At 59.2% G+C, this 23,766-nt stretch overlaps 1 protein-coding gene across 7 annotated transcripts in view; it reads right to left on the reverse strand.

The window, feature by feature from the left end:
* Positions 1-23,766, reverse strand: part of UHRF1 (ubiquitin like with PHD and ring finger domains 1) — a 174,016-nt gene that overhangs the window by 130,529 nt on the left and 19,721 nt on the right. For 6 of the 7 annotated variants that reach the window (XM_053220051.1, XM_053220052.1, XM_053220053.1 and 3 more), the window contains exons 6-16: positions 21,513-21,613; positions 21,207-21,393; positions 20,493-20,616; positions 20,267-20,374; positions 19,877-19,981; positions 18,979-19,085; positions 15,840-16,002; positions 15,623-15,760; positions 13,739-13,892; positions 13,509-13,663; positions 11,795-11,899 (exon numbers count right to left, since the gene is read on the reverse strand). In XM_053220051.1, coding sequence (XP_053076026.1) covers positions 11,795-11,899; positions 13,509-13,663; positions 13,739-13,892; positions 15,623-15,760; positions 15,840-16,002; positions 18,979-19,085; positions 19,877-19,981; positions 20,267-20,374; positions 20,493-20,616; positions 21,207-21,393; positions 21,513-21,613 — 1,447 coding nt within the window. Of the gene's footprint in view, positions 1-7,094; positions 8,632-11,794; positions 11,900-13,508; positions 13,664-13,738; positions 13,893-15,622; positions 15,761-15,839; positions 16,003-18,978; positions 19,086-19,876; positions 19,982-20,266; positions 20,375-20,492; positions 20,617-21,206; positions 21,394-21,512; positions 21,614-23,766 lie in introns of those variants that run through there. The other variant, XM_053220058.1, reaches the window with a different exon arrangement.

Below are 23,766 nucleotides of genomic sequence, written 5' to 3' on the forward strand. Positions count from 1 at the left end.
AACAGATGGCCGAGCCCCTCCAGGGGAAGGGGGCGGGGCGCTGGAGGGCAGGGGCGAGAAACCAGCAGAGAAGGCGGCCACAAGAAATGCAGGACCAAGTACAGAGTCGCCCGGGTGGGGGAAAGGGGCATAGTGGGGGGCGGGGGGGGGGGGTCGCTGTCCACCCCAGAGCCCAGAGGACTCCTGCAGGATGGCACAGACACAGGGAAACTACAACAAAGGCCGGGCGGGTCCTAAGTGACCCATCAGCAACACCTTTCGACTCCAGGAGTTAACATTTCCTCAGCAGCCCACCCACAAAGAGGGAAGGATTCGAAAACGCGAGAAAATCAATCGTTCCGACACCCGTGTGTATCTATTTCGGGTCAATGGCTCCACGCTCACGCGAATGGACACACGGCTCACCGGCGGGGACAGACACAGCGCCTGCGTGCATCTGCCACAACACCTGGGCGCTTGTGTGCAACCGCACCCCCGCCACCCCCTCTGCTCCCCAGCGGTGACGTCCCCCAGGGCAGGGCAGTCTGACCTGCACGGTGTCCCCAGCACAAATGGAAGAACACCGGGGTTAGCCAAGCATCCAATCAGAAACACGGAAAGAGGGCCAGCGAGTTTCAGAAACCCTCGACTCAGACAATCACAAGTTGACTCCGCGACTTTCCCACTCTGTCCTTCAGGGTTCCAGAAAACAAACTGCAGGCAGGAGAGAGGCCATCCACGGCTCTCCCAGAGGTGGCAAGAAAAGGCTGACCAGCGAGTTGACAATCCCTCCCCAAGCCTCATAAGGAAGCTATTATTTGAGAATTAGGGGAGTCATTAGCTCTCGGATGGCACCGATAAAAGCCCGCAGAGTCGTCTAATGAGCCCGTCTTAGGGGCTTTCGGCCGCCTGGAGACAGCCACGTAAATGGTTGTGCAGAGCCGTGGGGCAGGGCACCCAAGCCTTAAATGCAATCCCAGTATCCTCAGACCCCAAGGCAGAGCCAGCACCCAACGGGACCCAAGGGAGCTTGCTGAATAAATGCCACTGGCAGAAACACACGGAAAAGAACACACACCGCGCGTGTTACAGGATTACTGGACCCCATGGATTACTGGACCCACCTTCCCGCTAGTTTCCTAACTCGGGAAACAGTTCCCCAGGTGCACCCGAATTAGGAAAACAAAAGCCTCCTCCCCCAACCAAACAGCCGGGGACGCACCAGAGCGCAGTCCAGGCCCCCCGCACCCCCAGAGGGGGGCAGAACAATCTCGTGGAAAGCCTTCCACCGCGCCCAGGTGGACACGCACCCCACGGCACCCGGTGTCATCGCGCCCACCGCGCGCACACCCAGGCCCTCGCACACTGCCGGGCCGGGGCCGGTCCCTTTCAGAACGAAGCCGAGCCCCAGCTCCCACGGGGAAGGGACGAGATGGGACGGCCCAACGGGGTCGCCGCGGGGCGCGACTCCACAGTCTATTTCTACAGAGACGGGGGTCTTCGGGACGACGACGGGGCTCGGAGGGGGAGGCACTGAGGGGACGCGTCCGGAAGCTGCGAGGTGCATACCAAGTGGACACGGTTTTTAATTTAAAAAATCCAGACTGCACGCCTCTCTTCGGGGGCAGGTGTGGAAGCCGCGACGGCGCGGCGGGCTGCCTCGGGGCGGGGGTGGGGGGCAGCGACGGCCACGGCGGGGGGCGCCACCGGGCAGCGCCCCGGCGGCCCCACCGGGGCGCGCAGAGCGGCGGACGCGCAGGCGGGCGCTGGCCGGGGCCTGGGATCGCCGGCGCTCGCGAGCTCTCCGTCTCGGCCTCTCTCCTCATTTTGTTTAATTATCAGGATTGTTGTGAATAATAAAGAGGGGCCCAGCCGGGCAGGGCCGGGCCGGGCCGGGCCACCCACGCTGTCATCTTTTGTGCAGGGCCGGCGGGGACGCCCCGGCCCAGCCCCCGCGCGCCCCCGGCCCCGGCCCGGACGCCCCCGCCTCCCGCCCCCGGGCCCGCCATTGTCCGGCCGCGGCCGCCCCCGCCCGAGGCCCCGCCGGGCGCCCCCCCCCCCCCCCCGGGCCGGGCGGTTAACGCCCCCAACCGCCTCGCGGGCCGGGACAAAGCGCGGCGGCCGCGGCCCGAGCAGGCCGCGCCCGAGGCCTGGGCCTCGAGTCCCGGGCGCCCGCCCGCAGCCCGGGGCGCGGCGCGGGGGCGGCGGCGGCGGCTGCGGCGGCGGCTGCGGCGGGGCCCGAGCTCCGACGCGGCGGCCGCCTCCCCGCGGGCTCACCTGAGGCGGCGCGCGCGGCCCGGTCCGGAGCAGCGGCGCGCGCTCCCCCGCCCTCGGCGTCGCACCCCCAGGCCCCGCTCGGGCCGGGCCCCGCTCGGTCGCTGGCGGCCGAGCCCTCCGCGAGCGCCCCGGGCGGGGCTTATGAGGCCGCGCGCCAGCTCCGCCCTGGCTGCCATTGGGCCCCGAGCCCACGCCCGCGCGCCCATTGGCTGTCGCTGACAGCTCCGCCCCTCCCCTCCGCCGGGCCCATCAACATCGCACGACCCGCCCCCCGCGCGCCTCGATTGGGCGGGTGCAGGCCCCGGCCTCGTCTCCCCATTGGCTGGCCGGACGGGACACGCCGGCGCCCACCCACGTGCCCGCTGACCGGCTCCGTTTTCATTGGAAGCGGTGCACGCCAGTCAAGGCAGCAGCCACCAACCCGACGGTGGCTGGGCCTCGGATTGACAAGGGCGCCTCGGGGACCGCCCAACGACCGCACCGGGGCAAGTGAGCATTGGCTTACGGGGTGAGCCCGAGGCGCGGACTGGCTGAAGCGAATGCCAATCAGGGCCCGGGCCCCGCCCCGGTTATCAGGCTGCAACTGAGTACGTGAGACCTAGCACAACATCAGCACCAGGCCGTGGTGGCACGGCGACGGGGTTCGAGACTCGCGGCCGGAACTTGGACGCAGAGTTTCCCACTCCTTTAAATCCCGAGGGGGGAGACAGCTCCGGTGCAATCCATGTAACAAAAGAACTGGAGAAATATAAAGTCAAGCAGCAAGCGCCCCTCCTCTGCCCCCCAAAAAGCCAAATTTATTTCCATGTCACAATCAACAAATCTTTGCAAACCCGCAAGGCCCTCGGGGTAGTTAGGTGCGCTTCCCCGAGTTCCCTAACACAAGACAGTCCCTAACACCAAGGTTCGAAGGTCCGCCGGGCTCCACGCCTCACTGGGACCTCTCTGGGCCTCGGTTACCCCTGTGAAGTCGCTAACGACGGTAACAGCTCCCTCCACCGCCTGCCCCTCCTCCAGGGATGTCGCAAGAACCGAGTGGGACCAGACACACAAAGGGCTTGCGTGGGTGGCTTCTCATGAGTGGGTTTACCACTGTCATTGCTGTTACCACTTGCGCAGTAGACAGCAGTGGGGCGCGCACCGGGCCACAGGCAGGCGTGCAGATCAGCCGCAGGAGTTTCTCCAGTAACATTGTAAATATTATCCACCCTGGACCCCGGGAGGTCAGGTACTTCATGCAACGCCTTCAGCGGTTACAGGCTGCAGCGCAGGGTGCAGCCGTTTCCAAGGCGGTGCTCTACACCAGAACTAGGCAGGGAACTTAGGGCACCAGGGAACTAGGCAGGGAACTGAGGGCACGGGGCGCTCTACAGGACTTTCAACCGTGTAGCAGTTTAACAAGAGGTGGGTCTACATGCCCAGCCCTGGATCCATCCCCTACCCACGTTGGTGAGCAAGCTGCAGAATGGTCCAGAACTCTGTATCCAGCAACCGACGTTATGGACACAAACACAGAGACCAGTGTCGTGTGGTTTCTAAGGGCACGCATCCGTGTCAAGGCACACAGAAAGGCCGCCCTGAAATGGAGAAAAGGAAACCTTTGGAGAGGGGACAGATAGATGCGCACTGCTAAAAAGAGTAGTCAGTGGGAATGTGAATCTGTTCAGGGAGGTTTTCAATTCTCATGGGACTATATTCATACATTCCTCGTGTAGTTTAAATTTAATTTTAAAGATGCCAAGTAGTAACTGCCCCCAAGGAACTCCCGAACCAGTGGGAAAGACAAACGCATCTGATCATGGCAACACAGCATCCACGATGCAATAATGGAGGGGATCCCCCCCACTCACCACCCCCCCCCCTTATTCTACTTCGAAGTTTATCCTCTAAGACCGTAAATATCAGGTGTTTGGATTTCACAGACTCTGAAATCCTTTTTTTTTTTTTTTAATTAGAGCACCTAAATAGGTTGCCAACTTTCTTATCTTGTGTAGGGAGACTTTAAAACACCACCTATTATGTAAAAATCTGAACGACTGTAGAATCCAGATGGGAGGAATATTCTAGGGTTCCCCATAACTTTCTGTTTGAAAGTTTGCATAATAAAAGGTTAGGAAAAAAGCATGATCGTTGCCATTTAATTCAAAAAGTGTCCTGTGCAAAGTAGGAAGGAAACACTCAGAATTTTCAAAGGGACAAATTCGCATGGGGATAAATCACCTGGGTTTTCTCCAAGTCTTTGCAGACAGGTGCGAATCTCAGGCAAGGCTGGTACTGGGAGCCACCCTGGATCTCTCCCTGAACAAGCCAGGGGGCCTTCTGCACCAGCCCCGGCGGGGGGGGGGGGGGGGGGGGGGGCGGGGGCTGAGAGAGAGGGAGACAGAATCCCAAGCAGGCTCCGCAGCATGGAGCGTCACGTGGGGCTCAAACCCATGAACCAGAAGATCGTGACCTGAGCCAAAACCAAGAGTCAGACACCTGACCGACTGAGCCACCCAGGTGGCCCTGGAGGGGGCTCATTTCTAACTGGTCTTCATCTTCCCCAAAAGGGCAAGGTACAGGGCTGGGACTCCCCTCCTACACACAGGCCAGTCTAATGCATAAGTACAGATGGTTGGAAAGGCATCTCCTTTGTGTTTAAAAAAAAAAAAAAAAAAAAATTCCTTTTTAGAAGTACATTCAGAGGAGGAATCCCAACGTTCCATTTCACTCCAAGTATGTATCACTGGACATCCGTGTAGATTTCACATTTTTGAACACACACACGAATATGCACACGCCAGACCACCGCTCACATCTGTTCGTTTCCTAAGGTGCTAGACAGAGTGGTAACTCGGGAAATGAACGGAAATGAAGAGAAAACCGGCACAAGGCAGTAGGTCTTTTGACTTTTTTTTTCCCGCATATATCCAGTTTTCAAATGTTCCAAAGGGATCACGAGCCGATTTTATAACCCAGAGTAGAATAAAGGAAGGGAGGTTTACGTTAAAAACTCAACTAGGGATGCCTGGGTGGCCTGGTCCGTAAAGCATCGGACTCCGTTTCCACTCAGGTCATGATCTCGAGGTTCGTGGGTTTGAGCCCCAACATCGGGCTCTGTGCTGACAGCTCGGAGCCTGCCTGGGATTCTCTCTCTCTCTCTCTCTCTCTCTCTCTCTCTCTTTCGCTCTCTCAAAATAAATAAACTGAGAAAAAAAACTATTAGGAAAAATGAAGTCAACCAGGTGGGGGCAGTCAGTTAAGCGTCTGACTCTTCATCTCAGCTCAGGCCATGGTCTCGTCATTCATGGGTTCGAGCCCGGGTCAGGGATTTGTGCTGACAGCGATGCAAGGCCTGCTTCTCTCTCTCCTCTCTCGGCCCCTCCCCTCGCTTTCACATAAACTTTCTGTCAAAGTGAATAAAAAACTTAAAAAAAGATCACAACAAAGTCAACCGGGTGGATTTAAAAACGGGTGGTTAATCCATATAATGGAATATTATTCAGCCTTTAAAAGGAGTGAAACAGTGACACGTGTTCCCATGTGAAGACCCCCGAACGCACGACGCTCAGGGGGGGAACCAGACACGAGAGGCCACACGAGGTGGGAGTTCACGCGTGTGAAACGTCCCAAACAGGCTCATCCACGGACGGGAAGGGGGCTCGTGGGGGCCGGGAGAGGGGGGATGGGATTCCTTTTTAGGGTGAGAATGTTCCGGAACTAAAGGTGATGGTTGCGGGACTCTGAACATACTAAAAACGAGTTAACTTTACACTCTAAACGGGTGAACTTGAGGGCAACGCGAAATGTATCTCGATAAAGCGGTTACATAACCATAAAAACCAAAGCAAACCAGGAAAGAAATACGCCTAATATTGTGATCGCTTCTGCCCGGCATTTCCACAGTTTCCTGGGTTTCGCTGATTTTTAACAAGAGACGTTGTTCGTAACTTTTAAAATGAGAGGAACGTCCAAAAAGCCAACAGTCTCGACAACGAACCCACCTCCCACCTCCGTGTGCTCTGCCCCTGGGGGCTGGGGGGCCGGCCTGGGGCACGTCTGGGGCACTTCCTCTGCGCGTTCACAGTTGACATTTGACACCACGAAAATGACCCATGCAAGAAGTGTTACAACTCGAAGGACTTGAGTATTTCCGCAGAGGAGCACAACCATCAGCAAACCTAGAACATTCCCCTCGCCCCGCGAGGCAGCCCGGCCCCTTTAGCTCTCTACCCCGCCCCCACCCAGCATGCTTTCAAGGGCACACGTGATGCATCGCGAGGACCAAACAGGGCAGAACGTCTTCCTGGCTATCAAGTCAGATCCGCCCGCGTCAAGGAAAGGTGTGGGGACCAGGTGGACGGAAACTCTTCCCTCTGCAGGATTCAGCTGCGCCCTTCCCTGCAGTTGATGGTTAACCCGTCACCATCCTTGACCTCCAACTTCTGCTGGAGACAAGAGAGCGTGTCAGGCTGTCAGTAGCCCCCTGGCCCGCAGAGACCTCTCTAGGATCATGTGACTTCAGGCCGAGCTCCTAATGGAGGGGGTGGCTGTCCGTTTCCTCACACGTAAACGGGAACAGTACCACTGACCTTGGGGAGCAGGAAGTGAGCCCTGGTTCCAAGCCGGAAGGCTGGATGTGGCCCCTTGGCTCGGGCTGGTGGGCCCTGTAAAAGTCCCAGCCCAATCACGGCACACCGCCTTGTCGTCAGTCCGTCCTCTCCTCTGGAGGGGACGGATGCCACCTGCCAGGCCTGTCTTCCTGGGGCTTTCGTGAACAGAACGCGAAATACAGGGAACCGAAGAGGTCCCCGCCTGGCAGACCACAAAACCATTCGCCGACAGAAGACACAACCCAATGCATCTGTAAAAGGCATTTATTCCAAGAATCTAAAATTTGGACAGAGAATATTGAACTGTTTAGAAAAAGCCTACACAGGATTTCGCTGTTTCTTCCTAATACATTAACAACCTAATAATAAGGAAAAAAGAAAGAATTTTAAAACGACACCACTCCAGTTTGTCTGCAGTTATGGGATTTAAAATATTCCTGTTCTATTGAGGTAAAAGCTGCAAACTTTGGTAAAGTTAGAAAAATTAACAAATCATTCCAAAAAAATACAAAACCAAAAAAGAAAACAAAACAAAACGAAACCAGAAACACAACCAAACCCTAAGTTATAGTTTTCTTGGTACATATACAATAACTACAAAAAAATTTCATTCAGAAAAAAAGTACTTAAAAAAAATTCCCTCTTAGAATTCTCGATCGGGGAGTTGAAAATTCAGTGGAAAGGATGGACAAAAAAGAAATCTCCCCCAAACACTCACCCGCTATCGGGAAGAACAGGTTAACCACAGTTTTAGGATCTGGTTGGCATTTTCAACAATTCAGTGCTAAAAAGAGAGCCCCACGTTTCCAACAGAAGAAAAGACCCAAAGGCACTTGAACATGGCTTCGAACGTCCGCTTCCGTGGCGCGGCAGACGAGACAGCGGGCACTCGGCCGCCCGCCCAGCCCCGTGCGGAGGTCCGGGGGCGGCGGCTTCGGGGCGACTCCTGTCCGCTCACCCCGGGGGAGGAGGGCTCTGCGTGGGGCGGCTGCCACGTGAAAGCAAACTTGGGGGATGGCTTCGGGGCCGGAGGGGGCTCCTCGCTTCTTGTCACCCTCCCCGTGGGTGACGGTGGGGCCGGCCACCCCCGGGCCGCCAGCAGGCGCTGCCTTGCTGGCTTCTAGGCGGCAGGACGCGCGGTCAGGGAGATGCGCTCGCTTTCAACTTCGGAGGCCGAAGCCACGCACCTTGAAAAAGATTGTTCTGGGCGGCCGGGTGCCTTCTGGCTCGGCGGCGGCGGGAACTTCTGGGAACTTGGCGCCGGGAACACGAGCAGCCTTCGCGCCAAGGCGTTTTGAATTCCATCTTCGGAAAAAATTGTTTGTGTTTGTTGTTCTGCTGATAAACTGCAGGCTTTGTATTTTTCTAAAACCAAAACACAACACTGAGAAGTCCAACTTTCTTTCCTTCTTTCTTCGAGCCGTAATACAAACTCCGGGAAATGTGTAGGTTAAAACAAAACAAAACAAAACAAAACAAAACCAGGAAGACGAGGCTTTTTAGGGAGTGGAGGAAAAGCTACCTGTTTAAGTTAAGCCCACTAAAAACAAAAGAGGGGGCCAAGACCCCTGTGACACGTTTTTTTTTTTTTTTTTTTTTCCCAAAAAAAACACTACCGGCGAGAAGCGTTTGAGGATCACCGCCCGCTGCCGTAGCCGGGGAAGAGCTGGTTGAGGACGGCCTGTAGCGGCTGGTTCACCTGCATGGCGTAGCTCCGACCCAGGTCGTAGCGGCAGGCCGGGCAGCTGAACACCTGCGCCCGGAAGGATCTGTCCAGGCAATCCTGCAAGACAGAGGGGGGTGAGCGGCACCGTCCGAGCCAGCCGCCCGCGTCCCCAGGACGGAGCCAGCGACAATTACCGACGTCTCACAGGGTCCGGAGGCCCCTCCTGACCGTCGGTCTCGCTTTCTACCTCTAGCCTGGCCTCCCCGGGGCTCCTCACGGACTCCAAGCTCGTCCCGGCCTCCAGGCCTCGGTACTGAGGTCGCGCTGCCCCTCAGCCCTGTCCTCTGGCTCTCCTGGTACTCATGCCTCGGCTCAGGCCGCCTCCTCAGAGGGCCCTTCCTTGATGACCCTCGAATGTCAGAAGCGGCCCTCACCCTACCTGTTTTTTTTTTTTTTTTTTTTTTTTTTGAGAGAGCACAAGGTGGCGGGGGCTGGGGGTGGGCAGAGAGGGGGAGACAGGATCCGAAGTGGGCTCTGCACAGTCAGCACTGAGCCCGATGCTGGGCTCAAACTCACGAACGTGAGATCAGGATCTGAGCTGAAGCCAGACCCTCCGCCCCCCCCCCCCCGTCTTAAAATGGCACCTTCCACCTTCCGGGAATCATCTTCCACGAATGTCCTCGTGGGACACGGACCAGACAGTCCCCACCAGCACCAAGCACAGGACCCCCACGTGTAGTACGTGCTCCATAAACGTGTGCTGGTGGGGAGACAGGGAGGAAGGGAAGGAAGGATCTCTGGCCCTGAGCCAGATTTCCGTCTGGGTTCCAACTCGACTCTCAACCGAGCGACCGCTGGAGAAGAAAGCCGGGTGGGGAGAGCGGAGCAGCGGACCAGCCTGGGAGAGCCAGCCGCCCGCTCTCACAAGAGGAGCCGCCAGGCACCCGGCCGGGACCCCGCACACAGGGATGCGAGCACTGGTGGGCGTGCACCCGACGGATGGCGTCGGGCGCCTGGGGGAAAGGACAAACTCGACACAGGAGAAAGCCCACATCCGACCGCCGTGCGCAGCCCGTGGCTTCCCGTCTTAGTCGCAAAACTCCCGCATCCTTGCCAGTAAGGTCTATGGCCCTGATTCCGGGGACGAAAAACACGACTAAGATTCGGGTCCACGCTCAAAATTCCGGCTGTGGACTGCTGCGTTGTTCACAATGGCCACAAGATGGAAACACCCCAAGCGTCCATCTGCACACTGGGATATCATGCAGCCTCAGGGAGGAAGGACGTCCTGCCGCCTGCTGCCGCGTGGACGGACCCGGAGGACACCGTGCGCAGTGACAGGAGCCGGACACAGAACGACACGTCCCGCGTGACCCCACGCACAGGGGGTCCCCAGAGGAGTCCCGTCCACAGGGACAGAGAGCGGACGGTGGGAGCCAGGGGAGGGGCAAGGGGCGGGGAGTCCGTGTTTCATGGGGAAAGAGTCTCAGTCTGGGGAGGTGGAAAGTTCTGGAGATGGAGGGTGGGGGTGGCTGCATGACAGCGTGGGTGTGCCTGATGTCAGAGAGCTGTGCACTTGGAGATGGTGAATAAGGCAAGTTTTACATGGTGGGCATTTTACGACAATAAGATAATTTTTCAATCAAGTACCAAAGTCAGGGGCACCTGGGTGGCTCAGTCGGTGGACTGACTTTGTGGCTCAGGTCATGATCTCACGGTTTGTAAGTTCAGGCCCGCCATCGAGCCCACGTTGGATCCGGGGTCTCCCCCCTCTCTGCCCCTCCCCCGCTTGCTCACGCGCACTCTCTCTCTCTCAAAAACGAGTAGATGTCAAAGAAAACAAAATAAACCAAAATCAGATGCTAGGACGTGGGGGCCAAGGCCGCCTTCCTGTAGTACCCCCCCCCCCCCCGGCCGAGGCTGAGTTCTTGCCAGGGATCAGCAGCGGGGACAGACCCACGTGCCAGCAGCCCGTCCGTCCACAGCACCCGCACCCGCTCCACGGCGAGGCTCGCTGCCAGACCCCCCACCATCCGCTCCTTCTCTGTGGCCTGACCCGGAGCCCACTGCAGCACCTGTCACCTGGAGTCTGAAGGTGTCACTCCATTCCTCTGCACCGAGTCAACTGAGGCTCAGAGGGGCCGGGTGGCTCTCCAAGGCCACCCAGCTGGGAGGGGCAGAGCCTTGCTTGGAGCACACGGGGCATCTCTCCCCGGCCACACGGCTGAAGGCACCGATTGGGCCACGAGGCAGGGTAGCGGGGCCCAAGGATGGAAAAGTGAAGGGCCTGACCCGCCACACTGCTTGGCGGTCTGAGCCCCTCCCCTGGCATGACAGCTAACACCGAGGCCTGCACTGAGATGGCCCGAAGGCGAGAAAGGAGGCCCGCAACTCAGCCAGCCAGGGCAGGGCGCTCGGGAGGCGGGGACAGCCTGTTCTCAAACTGCCTGCCCGCGCCGCACAGAAGTCCCTACCAAGCGACTCTGACCAGAAGGCGCGGCAGAACGACCACACTCACCGGTGCACCCCACCGAGCGACTCTGCCTCCGGGGGACACTGGGTGGTGTCGGGGACAGCTGTGGCTGTCAGGACTGGGAGTGCCTCGGGGAACCGACTGGGTGGGGCCGGGGATGCCGGTAGGCTCCCCCCCACCCCCCCAGTGCCTGGGACGCCCCCGCCCACCCTGTCTCAGCCCCTCCCAGGCTCCCCTCCCGCCCACCCTCCTAAGACAGACTACCCTCCGGGCCCACCTCCCACCCCTCGTCCCCTCGAGGCCCCCGCTGCCTGCCCGTCCAGGCTCCTGCCCCTGCCGCTCTGCCTACCTGGGATGCTGCCTCCACTAGGAAGCCCTCCCTCCTGCCCGCCCTTCCCGCCCCGGACCCACAGCCATGGTGGGGGTTGGGGGAGAATGTTCCAGGGGAGGGGGGACCAGAGAACACTCCCAAGGCAGGCAGGCGAGGGCCTGCTGGAGAGACAGGCACAGGGCCCCTATGGCTTCAGGTCACAGGGAGGTGGGCAGCGGCGGCCTAGGTCCCCGGTTTTACTCTGCAGCACGCCGGAGGCACGGGAGGGTGAGGTGCAGGGCAGGGGGGTGACGGGAGCCCAGGACAAAGGCCGGGAGGCCACCTGGACAGCCACGACCAGGCCCTGGGCAGTGTGGGCGCCCGGAGCACGTGGCAGCAAAGCCCCCGTGCCAGGGGGTGGCGGCAGGCGCGGGGCAGTGGGAGGTCACGCCGTCCCTTCGACAACTTCCGGCCCGGCCCGCGGCCGCCCCTCTCACCTTGCACACGTTGTGCTGGCACACGGTCGTGATGGGGCGAAACACCAGCTCTTGGCAGCAAATGCACTGGAACGTCTCCTCCACTTTACTCAGGAACTTCTGGAACTGGAGGAAGGAGAGCGTGTGAGCCGAGCCCACCTCTGAGCGGCACGCCCACACAGGGCGGAGGCACCTGTTGCCCACCCCCGGTTAACACAAGAAAACAGCGGCCCCGAGAGGCCCCGAGTCCGAGGAGGGCTCGAGTCCGAGGAGGGCTCGTCAGCGGCTGCTTGGGCGTCGGGGTCCACCGCTGGGGGCCACAGAAGAAGGCCTGTCAACGAGGGCGGCGGGCAGCCGGGGAGGGGCTGCCCCAGGACGCTGCAAGGAGAAAGGCGACCGGGAGGACGACACACGGCCGGCTGGGTCACGGCCCCCAAGACGCCACATCTGAATCCCAGGACTTGTGGTGTCACCTCGTGAAGCTAATGGGACTTTGCAGACGGGGTTAAGGACGCTGAGACGGGACACTGCCCTGAGTTATCCAGGTGGCCCACGTCATCACAAGGGTCCCTGTGAGAGGGAGGCGGAGCCCGGAGCGACGTGCGGGGCCCAAGGATGCGACACTTGCAGACGCCGGGGAAGCACGGGAAATGGGTCCGGCCCTGGAGCTTCTGGAAGGAGCCGGCCCTGCCCGCACCTGGCTTTGGCCCCTAGGCACTCATCCGGGCTTCTGCCCTCCAGAACTGCGAGAGAATGAGGGTTTGTGTTGCCATGAGCTCCCAAGTCCGTGGTCATTCGTCGCGGCTGCCGCAGGAGTCCTGAGCAGGAGCACTGTGGGGGAAGGTCCTCACGGCCGAGGGACCGTGAGGGCGAAGGCCCCGAGACAGGATGACCGGGACCAATAGCCGGGGTGGCTCAGTCGGTGAAACACCTGGCTCCCGCTCACAATCTCACGGTTCGTGAGCTCAACCCCCACATCGAGCTCTGCACTGACAGCGTGGAGCCTGCGTGGGATTCTCTCTTTCACGGTCTCCCTGTCCTTCGTCTGCTCGCTCACTCTCTCCCCAAACAAACTCAAAAAAGCAAAACAAACGAAAAGAGGACATCAGAGTCGACAGGCAGGCCCTGAGCATACATACATAATGGACTCTGGAGAGCGAGGCACGGGCCGCGGTCAGGGGCCACCGGGCTGCTCACTTTCAGTGACCCGTCCATGTCATTTACTACACTCAGAGCAGGAGGACCAAAAAAAGACAGGCCTGGTTTGGCGGTGCCTTAGAAAGCCGAGCACAGACTGACCTGACGATCCGGCGCCTGGGACTACGCCCGAGAGGGGAAAGCTGGGGACGTGCCCCCTCGGCGGGGGCGTATTTGCTTTGTACTGCTGTGTGCAGGGACAGAAGCCAGACACAGAAAGAATGTGCCGCGTGACCCCACGCACAGGGGGTCCCTAGAGGAATCCTGTCCACAGAGACAGAGAATAGATGGTGGGAGCCAGGGGGTGGGGGGCGGGGGAGTGAGCACTTCATGGGAACAGAGGCTCAGTCTGGGGAGATGGGAAGTTCTGGAGATGGGTGGCGGGGGCGGCTGCACGACAGCGTGCGTGTGCCTGAGGCCGCTGAGCCGTGCACTGAACGCAGTGACGATGCTGAACTATCTCTACCCGTCGCGGAAACAAGGGTGAGGGGAGAGGCCGCCCAGGCCAGGAGGGCGGGAGGGCGGTGGGGGCGCTCACCGGCCCGTCTTTGAGCGACTTCAGGATCTCGCTCCACAGCTTAGTGTTGTTCTCGTCCTCCTTGATGAGGCTGCTCTGCTGGGCCGTGAGGCTATAGGGCTCCACCTTGCTTTTCTTAGGTGTCCCTCGCGGGGACCCAGCACCAGTCTTGCCCCCTGCCGGCACAGAGCGGAGTGGGTGAGGGCGGGCGGCTGAGCGCGCACGTGGGCGCCGCCCGCAGAGACACCTACCTCCGGACTTGCACTTCCGCTTGCCCTTGCCCTTCTTGGGGGAGGTGAAGCCCCCCTCCTCGTCCTCGTCCTCGTCCTCGTCCTCGTCCTTGGCCTCCCTCTTGCTGTTCTCCTTCTCCCTCCTGGCCCGGGCCTCCAGGTAGCCTTCCGGGTACTGCAGGGGGTCAGGTCGGGCGGTGAGGAGCACAGGGTCCGGGGACCGGGGACCGGGGGCCGCCTCGGCCGGCGCCCTTTCTGCCACCTCACCCCATCGACATTCCGCCCCCGGCCCCCGCTCTGGCCTCCAAGCCTTGGACTCCCTCTCCCGGCTCAGCCTCCAGGGAGCCTCGGGCAAATGCACCTGCAACTGTCCAACTTCTCGGGAATAAGAGGGCTGAGGGAGCAGCGTGGCCCTGACGGGGTGGAGGGGAAGTGGTCGGACGAGGGGACGCCTGGAAAACGCCGCGCAGCAGCTCCAGCAAGTGAGCGTCTAATTATCACCCTCGCTGTTTACTTTTGTTAAATGTTTATTTCTTTTTGAGAGAGAGAGAGCGTGCAAGCAAGTGGGAGAGGGACAAAGAGAGAGAGCGCGCGCGCGCACACACACACACACACACACACACACACACACACACACACACACACACGAGCAAGCGGGGGAGGGGCAGAGCAAGGGAGGATTCAAAGCAGGCTCCACACTGAGGACGCGGGGCTCGAACCCAAGAACCGTGGGATAGTGACCCGAACAGAAGTTGGACGCTCGGCCAGCTGAGCCACCCAGGCACCCCTATTTCATTCAGAGGTGGGCAAACTCCTCCCCTCCCCAGGCACCAGGCAGGATTTCTGCCTTCGGAGCCCCGCTGAGGCCCCGAACGAAAGGGGGCGCCCCGGGGGGAACTTCATTTACAAAGAAGTGTCCTCAAGGCCCTTGCTCGCCAACCCAACTTAGAGGAGTCTGGGGCTCCTCTGGGGTCTGACAGGCATTACTGAGTTAGAACCCCATCTCCGAGGCACCTCCTAGTCCTGTGGGACTTTCTGGGGTTTCGTCAAGAGATCGACAAGCTTCTTTAGGAACACGATCATTAAGCCGTGAATATTCCGGGAGCTGGTGTTCCCGTCATCCCCTGGCTGTTTCCCTCTCCCGTTCCTTAGCCTCTGAAATTCTCCGAGGTACAAACATCATGTTCAGAAGACAACTCTTTGGTGACCCTCGGCGGGGGGGGGGGGGGGATCTGATTCTCAGTGGCAATTAAGATTCCTTAAATAGTCCCACACCGACTTATCAGCTGTAGGGACTCGCCGTAATGAACAGAAAAGCCGTAATTATGGTGCAGCAAAGGCGCGCCCCGCACCGGGTGAGCCCTGGGAGATGGGATCGGGAGGTGGGCGCCCCGGCTGCTGGGCGGAGGTGAGCGAGTGCTCGGAGGGCGTACCCCTCCCCACATCACACCGGTTTTGTGGGTTTGCCTGGAGGCGCCGTGGAGCCTGGCGAAAAGGAGGAAACCGGATTCCGCGCAGATTTCACACAATCCCCTCTCGGAACACAGCTCTCACAAGGAAGTGTGGTTCTCCACCCTCGAACCACGAACACAAACACCACCCGCCCACCCCCAAAATCCACGGGCTGAACGATCCAAAGGGTACAGCCCGCGAGGTGCAACCAGGTGCCCAGAAATCACTTAAGATCACAGGAACCTGGGGGAGCTTCCGGCCGGGAAGGCAGGCCCCCACTGGCCGGGCCCTCGCTGCCCAAACCTCCCTGAGGCAGGCTCTGCCCCGATCCCCAGCGACTGGCCGGGAAGACGAGGCGCGTCACGGGGCAGCTCCTGGCTCCGCAGGCATCAGGCCAGAGGAGTCCAGAGCGGGGCTCCCAGGCGAGAGACGGCAGGCCCGGCCTGGACGCACCTGCATGGTCAGCCCCAGCTTCTTGATCCGGTCCTTCCCCTCCTTCGTCCAGGGACCAGGTTCCGCATCGTCCCGCCGGAGCAGGTAGCGCCACACCAGGAAGCCGGACTTGCCCTTCTCTGGCCAGTACCTCACGACCTGCGGGAAGCGGCCGGCGTCAGCAACGTGTGGGGTCTGGGGCCGCACGGGGCCGGCGGGGGCAGGCAGGGCCCCTCACCTTGTAGATGCCGTCGTACCGGTTGCCCTCGGCGGGGGCGTACTTGCTGTGCTTCCGACCCTTGACGTTCCGCACGACCCGCACCGGCTTCCCCGACCGCCAGTCCTTGGCCTCAGCCCCTTTGCGGTCGTTGATGGGGGCGCTGCAGTTCAGGGCCAGCGCCCTGTGGGGAGAGCGAGGCCCCGTGAGGGAGAGGCCAGCTGGCGTCCCCCCGAAAGAGAGGCTCACGCTCTCGCCACTAGGGCGCGGGCCTGACCTTCTCTGGAAAGAGGGTGTGGCAGATGGGGGTCAGGTTCAAAAGAGATCAGAGCGGGCTAGTGTGGCCCTGACTGTCCTTATGGGAAAAGGGTATGGGGGCGGGGGGGTGTCTGGGTGGCTCAGTCGGTTCAGCATCCGACTCTTGGTCTCGGCTCAGGTCACGAATGATCTCATGGTTCGCGAGGTCGAGCCCCGGGTCCGGCTCTGGGCTGAGCGTGCAGAGCCCCACTTGGGATTCGGTCTCTCTCTGTCTCTCCGCCCCTCCCCCGCTTGCTGTCTCTCTCAAAAGAAGTTTTAAAAGCTTTAAAAACATTAGTTAAAAAAAAAAGGAACAAGGAACAGAGGCACAGCACCCGGGGGAGAAGCCCACGTGAAGGAGGCAAAGGCTGGAGGGACGCACCCACGAGCCATGGGACGCCAGAGACCGCCGGCGGCTGCCAGCAGCTGGAAGAGGCCGGGGGGGGGGGGGGGTGCTCCCCCACAGGCTTCACAGGAAGCACGGCCCCGCCGACCCCGGGATTTCAGGGTCTGGGCTCCAGAATTACACAAGAATGAATTCCTGTTGTTTTACGAACCACCCGCTCGTGGTGTTTTATGACAGGAGGAGCCACAGGACACGAACACACCACACGGAGGTGTGCGAACCCACGTGGGGCTGAGAGGCCCATCCCACCGAGGGGCACGGAGGCCCCAGGTCAGGCAGACGGGGCGTCAGGCTCAGCACAGATGCACTGGCAGCGTCTTCGCGGCTCAGAAGGAGAGACGAGCTGCTGTGGACACACGCTTCCTGAGGATGACTACAGAGGGTCCAGCTCTCATCCCGAAAGTGAGCTCAGGGCAGTCCCCGCATCGTCCAGGCTTTCCTGAACACGGGCCCCCAACAGCCACTGAAACTAAGATACTCCACTAGACAAATAACTGTGTAACAAAGCACGCCCCCCCCGCCCCCCCCCCGTATTTAGTTACTTGTTTTGCGATTTTGTTTATTTACTTAAGTTTATTTATCTGAGAGAGAGGGGGAGGGGGGAGAAAGCGCACGCGCACGAGCAGGGGAGGGACAGAGAGGATCCCCAGCAGGCTCCGCATCACCAGCGCAGAGCCCGACTCGGGGCTCGAACCCATCAACCTCGAGATCGTGACCTGAGCTGAAATTGGATGCTTCACCGAATGAGCCACCCAGGCCCCCTGAATTCTGCGATTTTAGACAACGGTATGATAAATATCACTACGTATAGAGGTGCGGGGGGGAGGGGAGGGGCTCAGTCGGCTAGGTATCTGACTCTTGATTTCGGCTTAGGTCATGATCTTGCGGTTCGTGAATTCAAGCCCCACATCGGGCTCTGCACTGACATCACGAAGTCTGCTTGGAGTTCTGTCTCCCCCTCTCCACCCCATCCCCACTCATGCACGCGTGCACGCTCTCTCTCCCCAAAAAATAAGCTTTAAAAATAAAATCTTAAAAATATACACAGGTCACTACACAAAATTTTCATGCTCTCGTGTCTCACAAACACACTTCCAAAGTAGAATTACGCGGTCACAAATAAGAACGTTTTCAAGGCTCTCTATACATATAGATAACTTTCCGAGAAGGTGGCACCCACCTGTGTTTCTTTTTTCTTTTATTTTTGAGACAGCGCAAGTGAGCGAGGCGCAGAGAGAGAGACAGAGAGAGAGGGAGGGAAGGAGAATCCCAAAGCAGGGCTTAAGTTCACCCAATATGGGGCTCGAACTCACGAACCCTGAGACCATGACCTGAGCCAAAGTCAGATGCTTAACCAACAGAGCCACCCCAGGCGCCCCCACATCTGTATTTCTACCAACGGTGGAACACTAGTCTAGGTCTTGACATTTCTCAACATTTTAGAGGTTTTGGCCAATTTTACAGGGGAAAAAAATAGGAGTTTACCATCGCTTCAATCTGTATTCTCTGATTACCAACACGGAGTAAGCTTTCACGGTCATTAAGGATGTGCGTTTCCTTTGTGAACGATCTGTGAGTCTTTTGGTATTCCCTATTAGTTTTTCTTATTGATCTGCAACAGCTCTTTATATACGAGAACACAGCCATCACGTACCATGTCCGTAGCAGACTTGTCCCCCAAATAGTCATCTGCCTTTTCATTCTACACATGGGTTTTATTGATGCAATGTGTAACACTTAGATCATCGCATCTCTTGTCATTTTCTCGGTTTCAAGATGCTTTTTGTGCTTATAAGATCCGTTGCCAATCTGCAGTGCGGGGTTGGCAATCACTGGCCCGCCACTTGGTTCTGCAAATAAAGTTTTGCTGAAACACAACCGTGCTTATTCATTTACGTGGGCTCTGAGGCTGCTTTTGTGCCACGATGACAGCACTGAATGGTTACAACAGAGACCATGCGGCCCACAAAGCCAAAAATATCCATAATCTGGCCTTTTAGGGAAAAAGTTTGCTTTAACACATCTGAAGGACTTTAGCAAAAGGAAGGTAAAAAAAATGGATGTTTGTCATCCCTACGTTCTACCACTTTTCCTTTTTTTTAAATGGCAGACTTTTTTTAATGTTTGTTTACTTTTGAGAGAGAGAGAGAGAGCACACGTGAGCAGGGGAGGGGCAGAGAGGGAGGGAGACAGGACCCGAAGCAGGCTCTGTGCTGACAGCACAGAGCCCGACTGAGGCGGGGCTAGAACTCACGAACCACGAAATCATGACCTGAGTTGAGGTTGGACGCTTAACCCACTGAGCCACCCAGGCGCCCCTCCACCGCACTCTGAATGGGACTCTAACTTCCTGGACAGGACACCCCAAAACAGAACCAACCCCACCCCTGTGCAGCTGCCACAGGACGAGGCAGAGGCATGGCTGGAGAAGAAATAAGAAAACCCGCTTCAGCAAACCTGTTGGTGTTGGTGAGCTTCTGATCACAAGACTGCTCCGCGGTCCGCTTGTTGCCAGAAAGATCTCGACCACCGCTGCCCGTGTACGTGAAAGAATTCCCGTGGTCCTGAAACAGAGAAGGACAGGCTGAGCCCTCCACACACAGGAACACAGACTCCACCGAAAACAAACCCACACACGCCCGTTAGGATGTCAACAGAGACACAGAACGTGACAAGTGCAGACAAGGACGTGGACAAATCGGGACGCCGTGAGGGACGAGTAAGAACGCAAACTGGCACAGCCACGATGGAAAATGGTACAAAGGTTCCTTGAAAAGTTAAACAAAACTGCCATACAAAGCGGCAGGTCCCACTTCTGGGTCTACACCCCAAAGAATTGAAAACGGGGCTTTGAGAAGGTGTTTGCACACCCACGCTCAGGGAAGCATGGTCCACAATAGCTAAACGTGCAAACAACCCCGGCGTCCGTTGGTGGATGAAGGATTAACAGTGTGTCCATCCACACGCTGGAGGATTACCCAGCCTCAGGAAGGACGTCCTGCCGCCTGCCACCGCGTGGACGGACCCGGAGGACACCGTGCGCAGTGACAGGAGCCGGACAGAGAAGGACACGTCCCGCAGGACCCCACGCACAGGGGGTCCCCAGAGGAGTCCCGTCCACAGAGTCAGAGAGTGGATGGTGGGAGCCGGCGGGGGGAGTCCGTGCTTCATGGGGACAGAGTCCCAGATTGGGACATGGAAGGATCTGGAGACAGATGGCAGGGGCAGCTGTAGAAAAGCGTGCGTGTGCCTGATGCCGCTGAGCTGTGCGCTTAGAGATGGTGACAATGATGAATTTTATGGGCATTTCCCACAGTTTTGTTTTGTAACTCCAGACCATCTCCCCCCCACTCACCACGTCGTCCTCGTATCCCCCGGCCAGGACCAGGGAGTAAGCCCCGTCGTTGCTCCGGCCGTGGATGCCCGCCACATGAGGTCGATGGACCCCCGACTCGCTGACCTACAATGATCACCGAGAAATAAGTGGAGCCCTCGGGACCGGCTGCAACAGAAACACTCAACCCCACAGCCCTGGCTCCCTCCCACTTTCAAAGCCAGCGGCGGGACTCTTCTGCCAAAGGCGTCATCACCCCTGTTACGAGAGCCCCTCCCCCAGACACCCCGAGTCTGAGCCACACCCTGGAAGGAACCGGCCTGAAGCCCAGCCCTGCCGCCTTCCCTCGGGGTGGCCCTCGCCCAGGGGCGGGGGCCTCTGAGGCCCCAGAGCCCAGGAAGTCGGGGGTACCTGGACTCTGAACCTCCACATGGTGCCCACGGGGATCCCCGGGATGGGTCCGTAGTGATTGGACGGGACGATGGTGCACTCCTTGGTACGGCCCACGCACGCCATGCCCTGTCCGTCCGGAAACAGGCAAGAGCAGTTTGAGCGCTGGCGCTGGCGGGCCAGGAAGGGCGGCAGGGGGCGGGGCGCGGGGGCGGGGCTCAGTGGCGCGGGGGCGGGGCCGCCTCACCTTGCCCCAGTCCCGCTGGGAGGAGGACGTGGCCGATGCCATCTTCGCCTTCTTCTTGCTCTCTTTCAGCTTCTCCCCGGCCAGCACCACCTCGCTGGCGTCGTTCCGACACTCGGGGCAATACCTGCGACGGCAGGGGCGTCACCTCCGGCCCGCCCCCGGCCCCTCCCTCGGGCCCCACACCGCAGACACGCCGGCTCCCCGACTCCCTGCCGTCCTGCCCTGCGCTGGGGGGGGGGGGGGGGGGGGGGGGCGTTTCCATCTCGATGGACGCTGGCACGTTAAACGAGAAGCCCAGCTCACGCGTGGCGAGCGACCCCACCGGGCAGGGCAGGGCGGGAACGTTCCCCTCGCCCCGGAATGTTCTACTGGACGGCAGACGCCCGTCCCTCTCCCACGGGAATTCCCGAGGCCTCCCGACGAGGTCAGCAAATCCGGCTGGGATACGGGACACACACGGGGACGCTCGACAGGCACCTGCTCGCGGCCGCGGACTCGGTTTCCCCACCCCGGCGAGGGCGAGGTGTGCGAACGATAGCCACGAGGAGCGGCGGCAACGAGCCCGAACAGGTTGGGGGGGGGGGGTCCCCGGCCCGGAGCCGAGCCCGTCGCCACCGCCCCGTCCGCGTCGACGCGAGCGTGGTGGCCGAGAGGCCGCGCTTCAGACGTGCCGTGACGCCAGCCCCCCCCCCGAGCCCCGGCCCGCCCGCTCACCACTCGTCCTCCTTGGGGATGCTGCTGAGGGGCGGGCGCAGGCAGTAGGTGTGGAAGGCCATGTCGCACTCGTCGCACATGAGCTGCTTGTCCGGGTCCTGCTTGCCCCCGCACAGGTGGCAGGCGCACACGCGGCAGGCCTTGTTCTCGTCGTCTCTGCAGTGCCTGCAGGAGGGCCCGCTCTTCCCTGCGCACGGGACGGCGGGCTCAGCGCGGGCGGCGCCAGCCGGGCACGGTCGGGACGGGAGCCGCCCCCCCACCCCACGCCCGACGCGGAACACACGGTGGGGCGGGACCCGAACGCACTTCTCATCGGGTTTTCCACCACGGGGCTCCCCTCGCCCGGGCGCTCGATCTTGAACACCTCGTCCACGAAGATGATCCGACAGTCATTGAGAGAATCGTCCCTGCGACGCAGAAGCCGTTAGTTAGACCGTTCCAGCTGGCCGACCCGCCCCGGGGGCCTCGGCGGGGACCCTGCCACCTAACGCGGCTCGCAGAGCGCACGGGCAGCTCTGGTCCGAATGCTACGGGGGCCGCGAGCGTCCACGGAGCTCCTCCCCTCGCCAGGTCAAGTCCCACCGGCTCAGAAACCAGACGAAAACGACACGCACACCGGGGTTTCACCACGTGATGCGTCTGAGAGAATAATGTCTAACCTTGCGACAGGCAAGACCGATGGAATTAGGCATACAAAACCTACAGGTAAAGTCTGATTCAATTTCCTGATCTCAGACTATGAAAACTCTGATAGCTTAAAGGGACCCCCAGTGAGGGGCGCCAGGGTGGTTTAGTTAAGTGTCTGGCTCTTTTATTTTTTTTCCAGAGACAGAGCAGGAGCAGGGGAGGGGCAGAGAGAGAGGGAGACACAGAATCCGAAGCGGGCTCCAGGCTCTGAGCTGTCAGCACAGAGCCCGAGGCAGGGCTCGAACCCACAAGCTGTGAGATCATGCCCTGAACCAAAGTCAGATGCTCAACCAGTTGAGCCACCCAGGCGTCCCCAAGCGTCCCAGTCTTGATTCCAGCTCATGTCATAATCTCACGGTTCTCAAGATCAAACATCAGGCTCCACGCTCAAAATGAAACACACATTTAAAAGAAAACAATGACCTCCAGGCATCAATCCAACAACTCCGTCAACAACGTCCCCAATGGCAACCGAATGTGGTCACCAACATGGGCCACCTGTGGAATTCTACCTTTGCTAACAACCATCCTGGAAAAGTAAAAACGGATGGAACTTGGGGTGCCTGGGGCCTCAGTTGGTTAAGCATCTGACTTTGGCTCAGGTCAGGAGCCTGTGGCTCATGAGTTCAAGCCCTGCATCCGGCTCTGTGCCGACAGTACAGAGCCTGCTTGGGATTCTCTCTCTCCCTCTCTCTCTGCCCCTCCCCCACTTGCACTCTTTCTCTCAAAATAATAAATATATAAGCTTTAAACAACAACAACAACAACAACAACGAACCGGGGGCATCTTGGTGGCTCAGCTGGTTGAGCGTCCAACTTCGGCTCAGGTCATGATCTCGTGGTTCACGAGTTCAAGCCCCACCTTGGGCTCCGTGCCTACAGCTCAGAGCTGGAGTCTGCTTTGGATTCTGTCTCCCTCTCTCCGCCCCTCCCCCGCTCATGCTCTGTCTGTCTCTCAAAAATAAATAAACATTAAAAACAAACAAAAAAAAAAAAAAAGCAAGGGGCGCCTGGGTGGCTCAGTCGGTTGAGCATCTGACTTTGGTTCAGGGCATGATCTCTCTATCCGTGGGTTCAAGCCCCACGTCAGGCTCTGTGCTGACAGATCGGAGCCTGGAGCTGCTTCGGATTCTGTGTCTCCCTCTCTCTCTGTCCTTCCCCTGCTCGTACTGTCTCTGTCTCTCAAAAAACGAATAAATGTTAAAAAAAAAATTTTTTTTTTAAAGCAACGGAATTGATGGGAATGCGTTCCATGTAACCCAACGTACACAGAATATTATTTCAACCCGTGAGGACCGTTACGGCACTGGTAACAAGCTACTTGGTATTCTTTTCCAGCACGAAGTCCTGACGCCCAGTGTGTGTCTCACACTCCCGGCACGTCTCAGCTCGTGCTGGCCACGTTTTGGTGCTCGATAGCACGAGTGGCCACAGCCACGTTCCTGGGCCACATAGGCCCAGGTCGCCCCACCAGTTCACAGGAAGCCCGGGGGAAAAGGCGCGTAGGAGGTGGCGCTGGGAGATGCACAAGGCAAAACCCCGCTGCGGGGATGCTTTGGCACAAACAACCCGGCTTCTGCAACAGAGAGCCCGGCCAGGAAAGGGGGACAGCAAAGGACCGGAGACTGAAAGGGAACAGCAGCTTGAACGATACATGGCAACCTAACTGAAGCCCACGCAGGTTACACAGATCCCGACCAAACGGATGGCCGAGGAAAAAAAGGGGAGATAACTGGAAGACGAACCAACGACCGAACACGTTACTCAGAAATTAGGACCGGGGCGCCTGGCTGGCTCAGGCGGTGGAGCATGTGACCCTCGATCTTAGGGTCGTGGGCTCGAGCCCCGCATTAGGCATAGAGGCCACTTAACG

This window comes from Acinonyx jubatus, chromosome A2 (genome assembly GCF_027475565.1).
Source record: "Acinonyx jubatus isolate Ajub_Pintada_27869175 chromosome A2, VMU_Ajub_asm_v1.0, whole genome shotgun sequence".
Classification (NCBI taxonomy): domain Eukaryota; kingdom Metazoa; phylum Chordata; class Mammalia; order Carnivora; family Felidae; genus Acinonyx; species Acinonyx jubatus.